We start from the raw sequence: 22,968 nt of genomic DNA, 5'->3' as shown, positions 1-22,968 counted from the left end.
CCAGGAGTGAGAAACGCAATTATCATATGAGCAAAAAACTAAACAAATACATTATAGAAAATTGGAAAAAGTTTTATAACTCCTGGAGTTTTACTATATACGTATATATGTATGTATGTGTGCGTGTGTGTGTGTGTGTGTGTGTGAAACTTAAGGTGTAAGCTAGTAAGTTAATGGAATTAATATAAGTTAGTTGGTAGGGCTTTGGTCCCAATTGCATTTTTTTCCATTCGCATCTCAGTATTTCAAATATTAATCAGTATTTTTTGTCCCAATTATAATTGAAATTCAAGATTCTACTGTAGCTATTCATTACAAATACATACTACAAAACAACATCTATCATACTGTTTATAGTCACATCTTTATACAGAGGTAGTTCCAACCACACTGCTCTACTTAACACAATTTTTCACTGCATCAAATCCATCCTTTAATTACGATTTCTCATTCACCTTTTTAATGTTGCATCTCTTGCTACTTATCATTAATTCAATAATTACTTCTAAACTTTCTTGTTGGATGCTTTCCCCACTCCCACATGACCACTGTATAAAACCCTTATGCTGTTGACCTTGCTAATGAATTAAGCAGTATCTTCACTCTTTATCTCTGCAACTAATAAAGTCTATAGTTCTGCAGATTTGTTTTTCATCATTCATGCGACTTTAAATAATCCAGTACTTAAATATCAATGTATCCCTTGAAGTAAACTGGTGTATGCATTTAGATTTTTCCCAATCAAATATTTTTGGGTGTAGCAATTAAGTGGGTTTTTCTCACTTTTATTTTGAAAAGTCCTTGGATAGAATATAAATTAAATAAATAAGTGAAAAAAATTACTTGATGAACTCCTTCCCGGCAGAATATCTATATATAGATGTTTCGAAATTTGGACTTTTTGTTGGATCATCTATGTACAGACACTTGTTCTGATTTTACCACACTAAGTTGTAACATGGTCTATATATATATATATATATATATATATATATATATATATATATATATATATATATATATATATATATATATATATATATATACTATTCCTTACAAGTAACAAAATTCATAAAATAAATCATTTGGCATCTCAAATACCCAGACATTGCCAACATTGCCTCTCAAGGTTGGTCACCGTTTGTGCTTTGTCGTGGCGGATGTGCTACATACATTAGTTAATATTGGGAATTTTTTCCTTTTTTTTATTCTACTTTCTTTTATTACTAGTCTATCATGTCAAAGAGAAAGAACTGTACCACATGCCAGCAGGGTTGCCAAAAAATGAATAGTATATATAAAATGAGTACTTGAAAAATATGAAGAAAAGTGGAAGTAAATAACATCCCAGTCACAAGTCCTGGATGTAACTCTAAACATTCATATAAATATATTGACATACATTATCACCAATCAAACATAAATAACATCTATACATAGATTTAAATGTTTGTTAAGTTTTGCAGCAGAGTCTATATATATATATATATATATATATATATATATATATATATATATATATATATATATATATATATATATATATATATATATATATATATATATATCACTTGTTCAGTTTTACGACAGAGTCTATGTATAGATTCAACTGTTTGTTCAGTTTTGCAGCAGAGTCTACATATAGATGTCAATCTGGAATACCAATTTGTAAGGAAACTATATATAGACGTATGGATGAAAGTCAAAAGGGTCTATAAATAGACAATTTTTTATCTGGTAATACATACATCTGCCCTGCACTGGGAAGGGGTTAAATAAACAAGCACCTACCTCAGTGATTGCACGAACAGAGTAGTCTGGGGTGAAGGAAAATTTGGCTGAATCAAGTGACTGCACACTTCCCAACATACTGCCTTTGCTGAGCTGAGTGGATGCTGAGGGGGATTCACCTGAAGTTATAAACATACACTGATAATATTCTTACATTTAAAATCATCCTTCTCATATAATCAATCTTACATTGCTATTTCTACAATTACTGCTCTTCTGATCTTGCTAACTGCATACTTTCCATCTTTCCCACATCTCACTACACAAAACTTTTTACTTTTTCTTATCCCTATTCTGTCCACCTCTCAGATACAGGAGTTAACATGCATTTACAATCTTTTATCTCTTTCACTGATAAACTCTGGAACACCATGCCTGCTTCCACAGTTTCCCCTACTATGACAACTCTTTCAAGAGGGAGGTTTCAAGACATTTTCATAATTCTGGATAATCTTTTAGGTTCTGCTCTTCAGGAACTGGCACTTTCAGTGTGCCTTTTTTCTGCCTATATAACCCTTGCAGGTGCACCTACAACATAAAAATGCATGAAAAGCAAATACAAAAAATAAGTTGTAATACTTATAACATATATGACATATGACATTTGTTTATATGAAAAATAAACAAAATAGTGACACAACTGGATAAAAACAAACCTATAGACTGGATCTGTGAGACTGCAGCAAGGCCAAAGTAAGTGAAAGGACCACTCTCAAAGGTGAGATTCTCTTTCCCTATGGTCACTTCCACGTGGCCTTCCAAAATCAAGACAAAATAATCCACTGGTTTACCCTGGAAAGAAAAAAAAAAAAAAAAAAAAAAAAAAAAAGTCAATACAATGTACACATTCAGTAAGTAATGACATAAATCTTGTGATAAATAAACATTACTATTTTTTTTTCTTAAATACACTGCATTAAGAGTTTTAAAATCTATAGTGTCCTGTGAATCTCATCAATATCTTCCACTAATCAATGAAATACTGAGTGCATAAATCATACACATTATCTCTGAGGTGACTTCAAGTTCTTAGTCACTATTACATAGATGCATTGCCACACCTTAGAATGTCTCACCATACTCATCCAGGCCTGTCATCAGCCCTACCCATTTCTTTCCAATCCTCACTAATATTTCTTCTATCCTTATTTGCATTCTAACTTTTAGTGGTCTTTGGTTCCCTCACTATATTTACCAGGTCTGCATATTTCTATTTCTTTCTGAAGACTCTGTTCTTCATCTTGAACCACTGAGATAATTTCCTTAACCATCTCTTTCTCCTCCTTCACCCTCATAAATTTCACAGGATGCTTTTTTTCTTCTAGTCCATACATAACCATGCACTTTTTGTCCACCGTATCTCTCACTAATTCTTCCTTTTTCTTTGATCACTTGTATTACTGTGTCCTCCATTTTCTCTCTGATTTGTTTCCCCTTCCATGTCATGTACATAGTAATTAGGTCTCCTCTTTCTCTTCCCTGTTGCAATGTTGAAACTTTTAATATCTAATTTGTCCTCATACGTTACGTGTCAAACTTTGAACCATTTTGGTTGCAGCTTTTTTAATCCTTTCTGTCTTTCTTATATCTTATTATGTGGTGACCATATAGGTGCACCATATTCTAGTTAAGGTTGAATCATGTATTCTGTTAGTTTTTTCATCTCTTCATCTTCATCATCATTGTTATCCAAGAAAAAAATAAATTCATGAAAATTAATGGTAATGATGCTGACATGCAACCACTGGAAGTGCAGGGTATCGTAGTTGAACAATGTAACATGTATGTATACTTAGGGTATCCTTTTACTAGTGATGGATCTACTTCCCATGCCATTAAGATTCAGGTCAATGTAAAAATGCCACATGTAGTTAAGTTTGTCTCTTTCATCAAGAAAAATAAAGACATATCTTACATAGTGAAGAAGTGCATTAAGAAATAGGTGTGACCAGGGTCGGCTGCCATTGGAGGAGCACCTGTGTGTGTGTGGTTATGTTCAAACAGAAAGACATGTAGTGGAGAATTGTATAATAACTCAAACAATTATGAACACATAATTTCACAACTTTAGAAAATTTATTTCATGGCACTTTTTCACTGGATGAAACAAAGTTTTGTCAACTTTCTTGTAAATAGAGATTAGCAGTTTTTTGTGGTGTCAAAATGACACACTGAATAATTATTGTGTAAATATAACTGGAATAAAGTTATTCATATATAGCAATACTCCCCTTAACAAACAGGATACGGGGTGTCAAAGCTGTTTGTAGAGCGAAAATTCGTAATTTTCCCATAGGAAATAATGGAAATAGGGGGATGTGTTCTGGGCTGGACCCCAACATACCACATGGGTAAAAAAAAAAAATATATATATACAGGCAACCCTCGTTTAACGAAGGTTCACACAAAGAAATTTCGCTACAACGAAGGTTTCATTTTACTACCATCTGCTCGTTTAAAGAACACCAAACTCGCTTTAACGAAGTTTTATCCAGGTAATTTTTTTCCAAATTTGAAAGCCTCACCATATCACACAAGCTGACAGGCTTTTGAATACACCAGGAGCTGCTGGTACTAAGGCCTGCCTCAGGAAAAATCCTGTGACACCTATAGAATAAAGATCAAGATCAAGATCAAGCCTCTCGTGGACAACACTTGCAACACTCACTCCCCAGTCAAAACATAACAGTGTCAGCAGCAGCTTGTCTTCCCTAGCTCAACTTACCACCAAAACGCCCTGCAATTGGCCTAGTGTTCGTAAGAAGACCACGAAGTCTCTTACTCTCCAAATGAAGCTAGATATTATTCACAGACATGAGAGAGGCCAGAAAACTATAGCAGTGCTGGCCACTATCTTGACTCCATATTATACTGTCTCTATTTTCAAGTCAGGAGACTCTATTAAGAAGGCTGGTGAGACCGTATCTTCCTTGCAAGCTAAAATAACCACCTGAACTCGTGACTCTAAAATGGCTAAAATGGAAAGCCTTGTGGAAATGTGGTACATAAGTTTTATATGCGGTACCATGATGTGCACTTTATTTACATTCCACAGGTTGCCGGTTAGTGTCTTTCCCGTTTCACTCTTCCTCCCTTCATAAAGTTAAGATCATCAACATTATAAAGTTACGTACATAAATACTTTAGTGTACATTATAATGACTTAAATTAAACTACCTAAATGTTTAACTTCATAATTTTTACTTTCATTAAACCTTTTACTGTACTATGATGCACTCTTGCTTTGCTTACTCTCAATGGAAGTTCAAATCAGGGGTTAAACTTGTTATAATTGGTTCGCTTAACAAAGTTTCGCTTAATGAAGTGTTTTTTAGGAACGTAACCTTTTCGTTAAACGGGGGCTGCCTGTATATATATATATATATATATATATATATATATATATATATATATATATATATATATATATATATATATATATATATATATATATATATATATATATATATATATATATATATATATATATATATATATATATATATATATATATATATATATATATATATATATATATATATATATATATATATATATATATATATATTGCAGCATTGGGCCACCGGTGTACCACTACTTTTATGATGTCATATGAGTCATTGGAAGTTAGAGGAGCTACGTACAAATTCTCTCACTGATAGCTCCACTATAATTTATGCAGGAGCGGATCAAAGTTCGCCACAGTGAAGCAGAGTCTAGCGTATTGCACTAACGTGGGTAACGTGTTAAGCGGCGAAAACACGTTAAGCGGAGCAGAAATACAGGTCAACCTCTTCGTACTGTGGAGCGGGAGAGAGTGAGACAGCGGCAGCCAATACCAGCACCAGGAGCGCTAGAGACAGAGGTGGGGAGCCAGCCAATCATAGTGAAGCTGTTGCGTTCAATCCCTCACCCAGCAAATTCAAACCCTGAAAATTCACTAAAAAGGATGTGGTTCTACATTATGCGGACTTTTTGGTCTAACTTTATATAGTACGTTAAACCAGAAATTTGTTAGACGAACGTTCGTTCAGCGGAGTATTACTGTTTGTGTATATATATATATATATATATATATATATATATATATATATATATATATATATATATATACACACACACACAATAAGTCCTCGTTATACGGTAGTTCTTTATCCGGTAAATTCACAGTTATGGTATTTGGAAATTACTACCCTCGATTCGATATACGGTAAGAAAAATTCACAGATATGGTATCCGCTCATGTCATCAGAGAGGGCCCAGCGCGGGGGAGCAGGGGTGATGACTTCATCCACACCACACCTCCCCACCACTCACAGTACTGACTTTAACTTGACCACCCTTGGAGCCTATTATCTCTTCCCCTCCCCCCCCTCTTTTTAACTACATTATATATTACTTACATGCATTACTAATTAGATGAATAAATGGAATATTAAGGGGTCTACTGTAAGCACAAATATATTCATAGTAATCATGGCAAACATTTAAAGCCTACTACCAGCGGCGAACCATACAGCAACTGATAAAGAGCACAGATGGGCCTGGCAAGCCCACTATCAGTGAATGGTGGAAGTCGTATAACATCAAGCACGCCTTAGATAACATCAAGTCATCTTGGGACAAAGTGAAGACGTCTACCATGAACTTGGCGTGGAATAAAGTATGGTCAGAATACGCGCATGATTTCCCAGGCTTCACTGAAGATGACATTGGTGCGATCAGAAATGACATAGTAAATCTGTGCCATAGGGCTGGCTTCGATGAAGTTGATGATGATGATGTTCAAGATTTTTTGGAGAGCCATGCTGAATCTCTCTCAAATGATGAACTTATAGAGCTAGACAAGGCATCACAGGAGGCAGAAAAAGAGGGAGACAAGGAAGAAGAACCTGTGCGTGGCCTGGACATCAAAACTCTTAGAGAATGTCTCGGTGGTGTCGAAAAAGCTCTGAAAACTCTGAACTCTAAAGGAACATGACCCAAGCAAAGTGGCTCATGACATAGAGAAAAGTGTCAAGATTTATCAAAAAATCTATGATGAAAAAAAACAAGAAAAACTAAACAGTCCTCCATCTACTCGTTCTTCAAGCGAGTCAGACATGCCGTCCTTGTCAATCCTGCCGACCTTGCTACAGCTGGCCCTTCCTCAATATTCTCTTTCTTCAGACCATTGAAACGTGCCGACCCTGCTACATCTGGCCCTTCTACATCAGCTTCCGACAGTGCAGAAGATGACGTCTTATCCTCGTCTGCCCACTCAGTGGAAGATAAGTAAGGGCTGAAATCCCTACTGTCCCTTAGCCTCGGAAGGACATCATCCAATAGAATACATGGCGATTTAATGGTAAATAAAAAACATTTTGTTTATTTCTTTTGCGCAGTACAGTAATACTCCGCTTAACGAACAGGATAGGGGGTGTCAAAGCTGTTCGTAGAGCGAAAATTCGTTAAGCAGACGTAATTTTCCCATAGGAAATAATGGAAATAGGGGGGGATGCATTCTGGGCTGGTCCCCAACATACCATATGGGTTAGAAAAAATATATTATATATACGTTTGGCAGCATATTGGGCCACCGGTGTACCACTACTTTTATGATGTCATATGAGTCATTGGAAGTCAGAGGAGCTACGTACAAATTCTCTGACATTCTCGCATTTATGTTCACAAAACAACATTTCTATTAGCTTTTTACAAACCTTGCCCCCAAGAAAGGATTGTTTTGTAATGCATAAAGTGAAATCTTACATGGAATACCAAAAAATAAAGCAGAGACGAGATGAGCCACAGACGAAGCGGGAGACTTGCGGCGACTCAGCTGCTTCTTCTTTTTCTTGTGACCCTTTTAGCCTGTGTGTTGTCTTTCCCATGATATTTGTTTCCACTCCTCTATTGCCTGCTATAATGGATATCACATCGTAGTATTTATATACGCTCATGCCACGAGGATAACCTGGACTCCATGGCAGTGAGTGATAGTGAATTACTAATGAAATACCGCGGTATTTCATTAATAATTCACTATCACTCACTGCCACGGAGTCAAAGTTATCCTCATGGCATGAGTGTATATGAATACTAAGATATGATATCCATTATAGCAGGCAATAGAGGAGTGGAAACATAAAGATCATGATGATAGTAACACGCAAGCAAAAGGGTCACAAGAAGAAGAAGAAGCGGCTGAGTGGCCACGAGTCTCCGCTTTGTCTGTGGCTCATCTCATCTCTGCTTTATTTTTTGGTATTCCATGTAAGATTTCACTTTATGCATTACAAAACAATCCTTTCTTGGGGCAAGGTTTGTAAAAAGCTAATAGAAATGTTGTTTTGTGAACATAAATGCATATATAAGACAGTAACACCACCTCCAGAGGTGGTGTTCCCAGCAACCTCAGAGCAACCTGATAGCAACCTTGTCACCGTCCCTACAAGCGTTCATGGATGCCATTTCACTGCAAGAGGTTGCTCTGACGTTGTTAAAGAATCTTGGATCCAGCTCCAAGAGCACTAGAGACAGGTAGGGAGCCAGCCAATCACAACGAAACTACCAAGTTCGGTCCCTCACCCGGCAAATTCAAACCCAGAAAATTTGCTAAAACGGATGTGGTTGTACGTTATGCAGACTTTTTGGTCAAACTTTATATAGTATGTTAAACCGGAAATTCGTTAAACGAACATTCGTTAAGCGGAGTATTACTGTACTTAACTTTTTTTTTATTTTTTCTAATGATTATTTTCATGTATTTCTATTTCTGTGCGGGTGACTTTCGACGTGCTGGAACGCATTCCCTATTATCACATGTTATAATGGGTTCAGTATACGCTAAATTCAACATGCGGTAAGGTTTTCAGGAACGCATATGTACCGTATAACGAGGACTTACTATGTATATATATATATATATATATATATATATATATATATATATATATATATATATATATATATATATATATATATATATATATATATATATATATATATATATATATATATATATATATATATATATATATATATATATATATATATATATATATACGAGGAGAGTCAAAAATTATCCGCACTTTCGCCATAACATGTCTTCAGTATTGCCACACTGCGTTCTGCGCATGCGTGCTTATAGTTGATACTACTGTGGTCATGTTATCAAAGTTTGAGCCTGATCGCGCCATTTTGCTTTCTGTTTTACTGTGTAAACATGGCGCTCCACTAGCAGTATGCACCAAGGAAGAACAAAGAGCAGTGACCCGATTTCTCTTGTCAGAAGGAGTGTCAGGGGCTGAAATTCATCGGAGGCTTTTAGCACAATACGGGGACAGTGCACTACCACGTAGAAGTGTGTATGAGTGGATTGAGAAGTTTAAAAGTGGCCGGACGAGTGTGGCCTTGAAGAGGAGCAGGACGCTCGTCAACCTCCACCACTGATGAGAAGATTCAGCAAGCTCGAGAGATGGTAATGGCGAACCGGCGAGTTATCTTTGATGAGGTAGCTTGTTCTCTGCAGAGTAGTCATGGTTCTGCCTTTCAAATCATCCACTATGAGCTCGGCTTCCATAAAGTCTGTGCGAGATGGGTGCCAAGGGAGCTTACTGCAGAGCACAAACGCAAACGTCTTGAGGTCTGCCAACGTTTACTCGATCGCTACAACAATGATGGCGAGAGATTTTTGAGCAGAATAGTCACAGGCGATGAAACGTGGGTCCATCATTATGAGCCAGAATCCAAAAGACAGAGTATGGAGTGGAAACATCCTGGCTCGCCAGCGACGAAGAAATTCAAGACTCAGACTTCTGCGGGAAAGGTGATGCTAACCCTTTTTTGGGACTCCAAAGGACCTATACTGGAAGACTACCTACCTGGAAAAGGGGTGCACGATCAACAGTGCAAGGTACAGTGCTTTGCTGGCCAACAAACTGAAGCCAGCAATTCGCACCAAACGCCGAAGCCTATTGTCGAAGAAAGTTTTGTTGTTGCATGACAATGCACGCCCACACACGGCCGCCCAGACTGTTCAAACCATTAACCAATTGGAATTTGAGGTGCTGGAACACCCTGTCTACAGCCCAGATCTCGCCCCTTCCGACTACCATATCTTTGGACTGCTCAAAGATGGTTTACGAGGTCGGCGATTTCTTACGGATGAAGATGTGAAAGAAGCGGTGCATAAATGGTTGCATGACCAACCCCAAACCTTCTTCTCGGAGGGTTACCTGACCATAGATTGTAGTCACCCCCCAACCCGAGGGTTGTGGGGGAGAAGGTAAAGAAAACGGGAGTTGTCCCTCTCCCCCACAACCCACCCCTCTCAGCCCACCAACTCCATTCCTTCACTACGGTCTGTTCAGAGTGGACGTACCTGACACCATGCTCCTGCTTTGGTCTCATGGCTTCATCACCGGCTCCCCATGCAGTGGCACCTTCCCATCCTCGCCCTGGGAGGATATGTAGTGCCTTGCAGTGTGATAAGCGCTTATGTGCTGAGTCAGGTGACCCACATACACTCTGCATGAGTTGCAGGGGCGGCATATGCTCACTAGATAAGAGGTGCCAGGAGTGTGAGGACTGGGAGGACGACGTCATCATTAAGGCCAATAGACACCAAGTTTCCCTACAATCCAGACGCTTGGCTTACCATAAAGGGAATGAGGGCGATAAGTCTTTACCAGTTCTTTCCCCATCGTCATCTGAGTCTTCTGCCTCGAATCCAGACGTGGCACCGGTCCCTGCAGACGACAGTGCTTCTTCTGACTCTCCTCCCCCTTCCCCTGGCCCCTCTGTCTCCCAAGTAAATTTTTCTGACAACCCACAAGCCCAGTTCTCTCAGGCCTTGACTGTGATTAACAACATGGCTGCCTTCCTGGGGATTTCAGGTGACGACTCTCACACTCGTTTGAAGGATGTTGTGAAAGATATGGTAAGAGATTCGTTAGCAGACAAGTTAACCAGCATGATTTCTGTACCTCCTGTCCCTCCTTCCTCTGATGTTCCACTGTTGTTTATGAGTGGAGGCAGCGTCTCTACTGACGTCCACCTTCCCACAGCTGTTGGGGAGGGGAGGCAGCCCCCCCCCACCAATGTAGTTTTGGAGAATTCCCTTTTTCAGCAGGAGGTTTGTACTCTACAACCTGCCACTCCTTCCTGCACCCCCAAGAGGATACCGAAGGACCTGAAGGGGAAGGTGAAACCCTCTCGCACTGCTGCTATGGGGGATGACCGGGAAGTTATGCCCTCCACGACACACTCCTCCCTCCCACGGTCGACGGTTGTCGAGTCAGGCTGCTGCCACAATAATAAGGCCTGTTCTGTCTCGCAACCTAATGTCGCCCTCACATCCTGTGCTGAAATTCGCTACAAGGTTGAGTTAGCTTATATACAGGTTGGGGGCGATGCTGGCAGCTCCTGCATGCTATCTCGAAGTGCTGATCCCCAGCTGTTGTCACCTACTTCTGGCAGTCAGTCCCGCACAGTGCACACCAAGTCCAGCGGCAGGGGACAAGTACAGACTTCTACCTCTCTCGTTCACCCTCTTGTCGTCTCACCTTCGGCCCACCACACACAGAACAGCGGGAACTTGACAATTCCCCTCCACCTGATTCGTCCTCACCATGATGACTTACACTTGTCTCTGCGTTCTCTCTCCCAAGCTGGCACCGCTCTGCACTGCTCCAGCCATAGGACTCGCTTAGAGACTGACGTGCCCTCCCCTTCTGCCAGCCACACAGGAGATGCGCACGGCAACACTTACTGGACATTTTCACCTTCACTTCCTGTGTCCTCGGGCGGACATCGAGAGAATGAAACAACCACCGTTGAGGAATCCGCCTTCCTCAAACTGACACACTTTGTCTTTAACCAGTTTCCAGACTCCATGGGCTCTATCCCTACCTTCCAGGACAAACCCTTGGGTCCTGGTCAGGAGGAATTTGTGGCTAGGAAGAAGAGGAGTCCTCTCCGACCCTTTCATTGGTCTGGCCCTATGAGGCAGTCCACCGAGTTCATCAACCACATACTTTCAGAACGGATTTCAGCTGGTCACTCTTCTGCTCTTCCCTTCACTCTACCAAGGAAATCCTTCTACAGGGCTGACGAGGACACTCTGCACTGCAAGACTGCTACAGTGAATTCGTCCCTTGCTCGCCTCTTAACGAGAAACCCTTCAGATGTGCGCTCTTCCATCTCCGGCAAGGATTTAGCACAATTGGAGGAAGCCCTTCAATATCTACATTCAATCCAGAATTTTCAGTTCTGGATTTTTGGTGCAGTTTCCAGACTATTGAGTGACTCTGCACCAGATAGGGACCTCCTCATGAACCAAGCGGTCTACAGCATGCAATTGGCAATGTAAAGAGCAGCCCAAGTTTCCACCACAGCACTTTCCAACATTCTAATGATTCGAAGGCAGTCTCTCCTGGACTCCTTACCTGCATCCTTCTCTACTGACAAACTGGATCTGATGCTGTCTCTTTTGGATGCCCCCACCCTTTTTGTTGAGGGGAAAGTTGATCAAGCCTGTAGACAATCAGACCTTTTCTCAAGCAGGAAGCTACAAGAAGCGACCTTTCAAGAAGACTAGCTCCTCCCGACTTCTGCCGAAAAGTCGTCGTTTTTCCGCCCCTTCCAAGGAGGTTTTTCGGAAGTAGGACCCATTTGCCTCGACCATTCCTGTAGCTGGTTCCCTTGCTCACAGTTGGGAAGTATGGCAAAGAGAGGGAGTAGACTTGTGGGTAGTCAACGTCCTTCGGCATGACTACCATATTCCCTTCTCCCGTCGTCCACTGCTTTCAGCCTTCCCGAGGGCCTTCGAAAGCTATGCTCCCGACTCCAGGAAGGGGGGAGTGCTACAGGAAGAACTTCACACCCTTCTTCAGAAAGGATGCGTGGAGCCAGCACCACACGATCCAGGCTTCTACAGCAGGATGTTTGTAGTTCCAAAGGCTACACGGTGCTTCTGCCCAGTCATCGACTTGTCAACACTGAACCGCTTCATCTTCACGACACCATTTCGGATGGAAACCAACACTTCCGTCAAGATGGCCATCCAGCAAGGAGATTGGATGATGTCTCTGGATTTGAAGGAAGCCTACTTTCAGATCCCTGTCCACCCAGACAGCAGACGGTTCCTTCAGTTTGTGTGGGGACAACGACCATTCCAATTCAAGGTTCTTTGTTTCGGCTTGTCCACGGCCCCTCAGGTCTTCACCAGAGTTATGGCTCTTCCTGCAATGGTTCTACACAGGAAGGGCATTCGCCTGCTGCACTACCTGGACGACTGGCTAGTGCTAGCCTCCTCCAAAGAAGCCTTAAGGTCGAGGCGAACTCTTTTGACTCTCTGTACTTCCCTCAACATCATCGTCAACTGGGAGAAGTCCAACCTTACACCCAGACAAGCTGTCACCTTCCTGGGGATGGAGATCCACTCAAGAACCCTAGTGGCATTCCCCTCACAGAGGAGGATAGACAACCTTTTAAACCTCATAGAGGACTTTCTTTCCCAAGAAACTCTCCCAGCACAGGACTGGCTCACCCTCCTGGGCCACTTTTCATCTCTCATCCATCTGGTACCAGGGGGGTTGAAGGAGAATGAGAAGTCTTCAGTTCCAGCTCTCGGGCCAATGGGACAGACACCATTACCGTACCGAATTTCCAGTTCACATCTCCCAGGAAGTTCGGCAGAACCTCCAGTGGTGGTCAACCCCCTCCAATCTTCTGCGGGGTCAGTCCTTACGGACTCCCAACCCAGATCTTCTCCTATACACATATGCTTCTTTGGACGGTTGGGGAGCCCATGGTCAGGAAGGGACCTTCAGAAACACATTTCCCTCTTAGAATTAAGGGCTGTCAGACTGGGGCTTCAGACCTTCGAGTCACACCTACGAGGGAAGACTGTAGCCGTGATGTCAGACAATACCACGGTAGTGGCCTACTTACATAAGGCAGGCGGCACGAGATCGACCACCCTCAACCGAGAGGCCCTGCAGACCCTCCAGTGGGCAGAGGACAATTCGGTCACCATACTGACTCAGTTTGTTCGAGAACAATGTTCTAGCGGATGGCCTCAGCAGAAAGAACCAAGTGTTGCCAACAGAATGGACGTTGCACCACCAGGTTTGTGCCGGCCTGTGGAAATTTTGGGGCTACCCTCTCCTAGACCTGTTTGCCACACAGCTGAACAGCAGACTGCCCAACTTTGTCTCCCCCTTCCCAGATCCAACAGCAGTGGCGACAGATGCCTTCCTTTTTCCCTGAGATCACAAGGAGATGTATGCATTTCCTCCATTCGCCATCATGAGAAAGGTCATCAACAAGCTCCGTTCATCAAAGGGAACCAAGCTGATATTGATCACCCCTTTCTGGCCTCAAAGGGAATGGTTCCCAGATCTGATGGGTATGGCAATAGCATCTCCACGCAGACTACCGTTCAGGAAGGACCTCCTACAACAACCAGACTTCCATTGGTTTCACCTCAATCTCCACGCGCTACAGTTAGTAGGGTGGAGACTGTCAAGGAACTCCTCCAATTTCGGGGGTATTACCAAGGAGTCTTGCAAGCAGTGGCGGAGTCTAGAAGGGATTCCGCGACTCTGAACTATCAATCCAAGTGGAAGAAATATCGACAATGGTGTTTGGACACAGGACATTCTGTGTCACGCCCTTCCAGTCAGAAGTTCGCGGATTTCATTCTTTTTCTCCACCAATCTTGCCAGCTTTCAGCTTTTTGGTTCCCTCACTATATTTACCAAGTCTGTACATTTCCTCAATTTCTTTCTTAAGACTCTATTCTTCATGTTGAGCCACTGAGATAATTTTCTTAACCATCTCTTTCTTATCCTTCTCCCTCACAAATTTCACAGGATTTTTTTTTTTCATCTAGTCCATATATAACCATGCACTTCTTTTTGTCCGCCGTATCTCTCACTAATTCCTCCTTTTCTTTGATCACTTGTATGACTGTGTCTTTCGTTTTCCCTCTTTTTTCTTTCTTTCTTAACTTAACCACATTGGTGTCCAGTTTTTGCTCAAGTCCCACTCAAGTCAACTTTTCACACCTCTCACTAAGCTCTACGTTCTCCGCAATCAGTTGATCCTATTATCAAATAATCCTGGCAACTGTTTTCCTCAGAACTTTAAGTTCTCTGTCCATTGAGATAATCTTTCTAATGTTGGCTCTTTCCTCCCCTTTATTCCACCTCCATAATCCTAGAGGAGTTTCAATAATTTCACTCCTTCCTCTCAGTTTGGCTCCTTTGTTTATATAGGTGGCAGCACCGATTGTGCCGTCCATATCCTCATCTCCTTCCATACCTTTTCTCAGCCTTGACATAAGCAAAATTTAATGCAACTCTGGAGACCAGGTCACAAATCTAGCCCCCTCTCCCCCCATAACACATCACCAGGTATGCTGAGCTTCATGGTCGGGTATAGGCAGTGTAACCCACACCAGAGCGCGTGTGTTTGCATGGAGATTACTTCAGTACGTTGTGGACTGTACTTATCAATACAACTGTAGCATTTAATAAATAATGTGGAATAAGTGAAAGGTGTTACAGGTGAGGGTTGTCAGAGAACTGAAGCCCCAACACTTCAGTCTAGTTTCAACACAAGACACTTCACTGACCTGTGTGTAAATATAGGAATGAAGATCAGCCTTTGGATTCTCTTTGTTGCGCAGCTTGATGTTGTGGATGACATCTTGATTCAGCAATTTCTTCACTACCATTTCTGACAGCTGACCTTCCTTGAATGGCTCAACAGCTGTGTAGAAACAGGTATGAGATTAACATTATTTTAAATATTCAGCTATAAGTGATGGGAAAAAGAAAGACATTAAACAATAAAGAAGAATAAAAAGCTGACATTCATCCTGAAAATAAAATTTTAAAAACTATGTAACAGCTCATCATAAATGTGCTAAATTTGAATCATGAGTGTTAGATGCATAAACCAAAATTTATTGCAATGCATGCACATATTATATATATATATATATTGTAACAATGTGGAACAGGTGGGTTGGTGGGTGATGGAAAGAAACTCAGGAGTAGCAGGAGTATTTTATTTCTCCAACGTTTCGCCCATAGGGCTTCTTCAGAGAGAATGACAGGCTGAGATGGTGAGCTGCGCCGCTACTGTTTTCCTATCCCTCTTCTTTAATCCTTTGCGTGGTCGTCGCTCCTACCCAGTTTGGTAGGTGGCCTTTGTCCCGGGCGTGCACCACTAGCGAGTTAGAGGTCCTGTGGTGGCGCATGTCATTTTATGTTCAGTCCTCGCCCTGTTTCGCCAATATAAGGTCCACTGCACGGTATCTTGTAGATAACGCTGTCCTCGTTTTATATATATATATATATATATATATATATATATATATATATATATATATATATATATATATATATATAGAGTCGAGTTACATCAGAGTTACGTTCCTGAAACATGACGTAAGTCAATTTTGTACATAACTCGAGTTTTTGTACTTTCAAAGCATATTAACGAGTTTTCAACCAATAATTTTTTATGTTTATTCAGGTAAGTAAAAGGTTATATTGTTATATTGGTATATTATTTACAACTATGTAGGAATATATTGATTAGGGCCATGACGAAGGACTGCAGGTTGCCGAGAGGGGCGGCCTGAGGCCGCCAGGAGGGTGGGCAGGTCGAATGTTGTGACGCCCAGGGCGGACAGCTGGGAGCTTTGTGGAGTGCGGTAGGAGTAGAAGTGTTATACTCGTATAAGTAAAAGGTTATATTGTTATATTATTTACAAGTATGTAGGAATATGAAACACAAGCTTGTTTTTGTTGTTGATTAGGGCCGCGAACACCTGTCTATATCAATCCATTTTTTTTTTTTTTTTTGGTGATCTACACTTTAACTTCTATAATTTCTTTTCTAGTCTATTTTAGATGTCTATTACTATTGGGGAGCTCTTTTTCTAAATGTCATTCAAACTTTTGTCATCCACTTCTCAAACTTCCTGTCCCCTTCTATTTAATCCATTCATATATGTGTATTTACCTAGTTGTAGTTTTACAGGGCCTGGGCTTTATGGTCATATGGCCCCGTCTCCATATCTACACTTATTCAATCTTACTTTAAAACTATGCACACTCGTTGCAGACACTACTTCTTCATTCAAATTGTTTCACGTCTCAACACATCTTTGCGAGAAACTATACTTTTTAATATCTCTTACACATCTTCCCTTCCTCAGCTTCTTACTATGCGATCTTGTGCTTCAATTGGCATATTCTTCTCTCAGGATCAGATACTCATTGTCCACTTGGTCCATTCCGTTGATCAATTTATAAACTTGTATCAGATCCCCTCTCTCCCTTCTCTGCTCCAATGTTGGAAGATCCATAGCCTTTAGTCTCTCCTCATATGTCATCCCTTCAAGTTTTGGGACCATTCTTGTAGCCATTTTTTGTAGTCTCTCCAACTTCCTTATGTGTTTTGTTTCTTTTTGTGAGGGGTCCACACTGCTCCTGCATATTCCAATCTGGGTCTTATTATAGTACTTATCAATTTCTTCATCATTTCTTTGTCCATGTAGTGAAATGCTATTCCAATATTCCTTAGCAAATTATATGTCTCTCTGAAAATTCTATCAATATGGCTTGCCAGTTGATTGTTTTCTTCCATCATCACTCCCAAATCCTTATCCTTTTTTACTTTCTCCAGTTCTACTCCATCTCCCATCTAATAGATTCTCACTGGTCGTCTTTCACTCTTTCCAATTTCCATGACATACCTTTTGTCCACATTGAATTCCATCTCCCACTTTTTTACTCCATTCCCAGATCTTATTTAGGTTTTCTTGCAGTATTTCACAATCCTCTTTTTGCTTTATAACTCTGCACAGTTTCGCATCGTCCGCTAACAGATTTACATAACTCTTCACTCCTTCTGGCATGTCATTTATATAAATGAGAAAAAGTATTGGCGCCAATACTGACCCCTGTGACACTCCGCTTTCTACTGCTATCCACTTGGACTTCATATCTTTGACTAACATCCTTATTTCTCTCCCCCTCAAATAATTTTCCATCCATCTCAATGTGTTTCCTTTTAAACAACCCTTCTCTAATTTCCACAGTAACCTTGCATATGGAACTTTATCAAATGCCTTTTTTAAATCCAAGTACGTAAATACAATCAACCCATCCATCTCTCTCTTGTACCCTATCAACTATTTTAGAGTATAAACTCAGTAAATTTCTTACACACGACTGACCTTTTCTAAAGCCAAATTGGCTATTTGATAGTAATTTGTTGTCTTCAAGGAACTCGATCCATTGTTTCTTTATTACTCTTTCACACATCTTACACATTACACTAGTTAGTGATACCGGTCTGTAATTTAGAGGTTCTTCCTTCCTTCTGTTCTTATATATGGGAACCACCTCAGCTCTTTTCCGTTCCACTGGTACTGTTCCATTTTTTATTGAGCATTATATGATGTATGTAGAACTTGCTAGTTCTTCCCTACATTCTTTCAGTATTCTGCCTGAGACTTCATCTGGTCCCATTGGCTTTTCTTCATCCAATTCCTACATTAATTCTTTTATTTCAAGCTTGGTTACTTTAATCTCTTCCATATAGATGGTGTCTCTATTACCCTGTGGTCTTTCAAATTTGGATTCCTTAGTAAAGACCTGGAACTTATTATTTAACAGTTCTGCCATACTATTTGGGTCTTCCACCATCCCATTTTCTCCTTTTAACCTTTCTATTCTTTTTGTCTTATTTTTCCATTTATGAATCTGTAGAACAATTTTGGTTGCTCCTTGCATTTTTCGACTATGTCCTTTTCATAGATCCTCTCCTCTTCCTTCTTCACTTTAACATATTCATTTCTTGCTATCTTGAAGTTTTCCTTATTTTCTGGATTTCTATTTCTCCTCCATCTTTTCCATGCTCCATCCCTTTTCTCCTTTGCCCTGGCACACTTTGCGTTAAACCAATCTTTCTTTCCTTCTTCCTTAGGTCTATATTTCGGGTCATATTCCCTGACTCCTGTTTTATATATTTCCAAAAACAAGTTATTTTTCTCTTGCACTCCCTCAGAGTTTCCTATTTCCTCCCAGTTAGCATATTTGAAATAGTTCTTGAGATTTTCAATATCAGCCTTTCTATAATTTAGTCAGTCCCCTTTGTATAATTCATCTCTCTTCTTTTCCCTCTTCTATATTCATTTTTAATATTACATGATTATTCTTTCCCAATGGGCACTTATATCTTATATCATCATTCATTTGTATACCCTTGTAAAAACCAGGTCTAATCTTGCTGGCTCATCATTTCCTCTGAATCTTGTGTTTTCCGTTACTCTTGTGTATTTACCTAGTTGTAGCGTGTGTGTGTGTGTATGTGTGTGTGTGTGTGTGTGTGTGTGTGTGTGTGTGTGTATTTACCCAGTTGTATTGTACAGGGTTCGAGTGGGGCTCATAGTGTCCTGTCTCCATATCTCCATTTATCTACTTTTTCTTTCAAGTTATGCACAGTATGTGCTGTGACAATTCCATTATCCAATGCATTCCATTTTTCCACTGTTTTGTGTGGAAAACTGTATTTTCCAATATCCTTCACACAGTCTTATCCTGATCTTCTTTTCATGTCCTCTTGTCCTTCCATCTTCTTCCGTCAACAGCATCAGGTCTTCTTCGTCTATTTTTTCAATATCATTTACTATCTTATACTTTGTTATTAGGTCCCCCCATTCTCTTCTATCTTGTAAGGTTGGCAGTCCCATTTCTTTCAGTCGTTCTTCGTATGTGAGGTTCTTTAATTCTGGCACCATCTTAGAAGCAATCTTCTATATCGTTTCCAATTTTCTTATATCTTTTTTAGAGCTCGGAGACACTACCACTGCTGCATATTCCAGTCTTGGGCGTATCATGCTTGTGATGATTTTTTCATCATATCTTTATCCATGTAATGAAATAGCACTCTTATATTAGTTAACATCTTATATGATAGTCCAAATACAGTAAGGTCTCGGTTTACGTCAGAGTTACGTTCCTGAAACATGACGTAAGTTGATTTTGTACGTAACTCGAGTTTCCGTACATTTCAAAGCATATTATCGAGTTTTCAACCAATCATTGTTTATGGTCATTCAGGTAAGTTAAAGGTTATATTGTTATATTATTTACAACTATGTAGGAATATGAAACAAGCTTGTTTTTGTTGTTGATTAGGGCCGCAAACGCGAAGGACTGCAGGTTGCCGAGAGGGATGGACGCCTGAGGCCGTCAGGAGGGTGGGCAGGTCGAATGTTGTGACGCCCAGGGCGGACAGCTGGGAGCGTAGTGCAGTGCGGTGGGAGTAGAAGCGTGGGCAGCAGAGCAGGAAATGCAATAGGAAAGGGCAATAGGGATCAGCAGACAGGCGCAGACGGTGCAAGTGAGCTGCGAGTGTCATGTGGCCCAGGCGAAGGCTCCGGAGTTGTTATTGTTGTGATGGGTGCGCGAACCCTCAAGGTCGTCAACCTCCCCGTTGTCATGGTAACGGGCTTCCCATTTTCTTCTTCACTCCCTCACACACAGCTGCTGCCTCCCTTCTCATGTCTTTTAATTATGTCCTCTTTTTCTTGTAGCGTAATGGTTTTCCTTTTCTTAGCATCACTGCTGTCACTAAGGAGTTTTCTCTTTGATGCCATTGAGCAAGATACTAAAAACTTGAGTCAGTAAACGCAGAAGTAGGATAACACTTGCCAGGGGCGACGGTGTGGTGGAACTGAGGCAGGGCAGTGTTGCCAGATGGCGCAGGTGAAATTTCAGTAGAAATGTACGGAAAAATTCAGTAGATATAGGTAAAAAATCAGTAGACACACTCGATAATATATGTACATATAATCAAATTAAAAATGTTTTTATATGAATATATTTGAAGTAGTGAAATTAAATTAAGAAACTTTCTGTAAGTACCGTACTGCAATACTTTATTATAATATGCTGGTAGAAAAAAATTACTTCTTTCACAAAACAAAACGAACTACCTTAGTTTAGCCTAACATACATCAGTCTTCTACTTCATCATCATCAGCAGTGGTTTCAGCTGCTGTTTCCTGCTCACATTAAATTATTCTTGTACATTTCACTATTCATTCTTTTAACCATTTCTTTTTTTATTTCAAAATCATGACAATTATAATTTGATATAATTCTTTTTGTGTGAAGCATCCCACTAATAGTTTTAGTTGACAGTCTGTTTCTCAGTTTTGTTTTCATGAGATTTATGCTTGAAAATACTCACTCCACCGTTGCACTTGAGTGAGGCAAGCACAACAAATTAAGCATGAAGGTAGAGAGGTGTGGGTACATTGGCTCATTATCCGTGATCCACAAAAGGGGGGAGGGGAGGCGAAATACGCATTTACTACTTGATTCCAACTGGGGAGTGGAGGAGGGTTATAAACTGAATAAATATTATTTATACTATTGTGGGCACTACATGCAGGCACTACCAGAGGCCTATATAGCTTCGCTAACACCCCACCCCACCCCTTCTGCTCACTCCCTTCCCCTCTAATGAATTTCGAACTACCAGTAACCGGGAAGTTTAATTTCTGGAGAAATTCTGGAGAACCTATCAAAATTCTGTAGATTGCAGCAATAATTCGGTATTTCATGAGATTCGTCGGAATTTCAGTAGATCTCATGAAATTTCGGTAGATCTGGCAACACTGAGGCAGGGTGTTATTGTATTCAAGCGTGAGGCGGGCGGTGTGGCGGATAACCACTAGTGACGCCTGGCGGCCAACAATAACAATAAATCCCGTGCTTTACGATTTATAAATTTTCATTTTTTTAAATCTTAAATTGCCTTATAGTGGACTGACGTAACTACGAGTTTGACGTATCTGGAGACCGACGTAACCCGGGACTTTACTGTATCTTGCTTATGTGTTTATCAGGGCTCAGATTTTCTTGTATGATCACTCCAAGATCATTTTCCTCTTTAGTCTTCATTATTTGCTCCTACCCCATCAAATAGTTCCATGCTGGTCTTCTCTTACTCTTTCCTAGTTCCATTATGTGACATTTCTTGGCATTAAACTCCAATTTCCACTTCTTGCTCCACTCATAGATCTTGTTTAAATCTTCCTGCAACAGCAGACAGTCCTCTCTGGTTTTGATAACTCTTAGCAACTTTGCATCATCAGCGAATAAATTTAAATAACTGTTTATCCCAATGTGAATGTCGTTTACATAAACTTGAAACATAATGGGGGCTAACACTGACCCTTGATGGCCCAACGTCACGAAGAGAAAAGACGGCAGAGCGCGGGCCAGCACCGTCGACAATGGCGCCTGCAGCTGGGAGCCTGTGTTTGGGTCCAGGGCCAGACTACCAAAGCATGGAGCAAGTCTGGTACTGTAGTCGAGGTCCACCCGTACCGCCAGTATGCAGTGAAGATGGACGGAAGTGGTCGCATATCACTGCGGACACGTGGCCACTTGAAAGAGGCCACGCCACCATGGGAACCACCTTCCATCGGAGGAGTGCCTGAGGTGCAATCACCGACCCCGGAGGCGGTGCCTCCACTTGCTTCCCCGGGGAGAGAGCGGCCTCAGAGACAGAGGTCTCGGCCGACATGGCTGGATGACTACATGACATAATGTTTCTATTTCTTTTCATATTTTGCTGGACCTGTCTTTTTTTTTTTTTTTTTTTTTTTTTGTATTGTTAAGTTTGTTTCGTTTAGAGTGTCAGGGCATTTGTGTTGTTTTAATTCCCTCACAATCTTAAGGAGATGTAGGAGTTTTCTATTGTGAGAGCTGGCAACTGCGAGCCACGCTCTGGGATTCGTCTCTAGGCGCATGGCAGCAGTCAGCCGCCCGCTGCCATACTGTACAGAAGCACATTAAACTCAGTCCAGTCACGCTGTATTCGTATCCCATCGCACACTTATCTCTTCTATGTGTGTGTGTGTGTTTACCTAGTAGCTGTTTATTATAGGGTTCAAGTAGGGCTCATAGTGACCTGTCTCCATATCTACTTTCATCCAACTTTTCCTTAAATTTGTGCACACTTTCTGCTGCTACAATATCTTCACTCAATCTGTGCCAGATGTGCACTGTCTTATGTGGAACACTAAACTTTTTAAAGTTTCTCAAACACTGACTTTTCATGATCTTGGAGTGTCCTCTTGTTCGTCTATCT

At 40.8% G+C, this 22,968-nt stretch overlaps 1 protein-coding gene across 2 annotated transcripts in view; it reads right to left on the bottom strand.

Annotated features, from left to right (window-relative positions):
• The window catches only part of LOC123514383 (unextended protein-like), a 249,409-nt gene that overhangs the window by 35,828 nt on the left and 190,613 nt on the right, over window positions 1-22,968 (bottom strand). For both annotated transcript variants that reach the window (XM_045272269.1, XM_045272270.1), the window contains exons 11-13: window positions 15,416-15,552; window positions 2,448-2,583; window positions 1,792-1,910 (exon numbers count right to left, since the gene is read on the bottom strand). In XM_045272269.1, the coding sequence (XP_045128204.1) occupies window positions 1,792-1,910; window positions 2,448-2,583; window positions 15,416-15,552 (392 nt within the window). The remainder of the gene's footprint in view (window positions 1-1,791; window positions 1,911-2,447; window positions 2,584-15,415; window positions 15,553-22,968) is intronic.

The sequence above is a fragment of the Portunus trituberculatus genome, chromosome 37 (genome assembly GCF_017591435.1).
Source record: "Portunus trituberculatus isolate SZX2019 chromosome 37, ASM1759143v1, whole genome shotgun sequence".
Classification (NCBI taxonomy): Eukaryota; Metazoa; Arthropoda; class Malacostraca; order Decapoda; family Portunidae; genus Portunus; species Portunus trituberculatus.
Note: the sequence above shows the minus strand (reverse complement) of the source record. Positions and strands in the feature narration are given on the sequence as shown.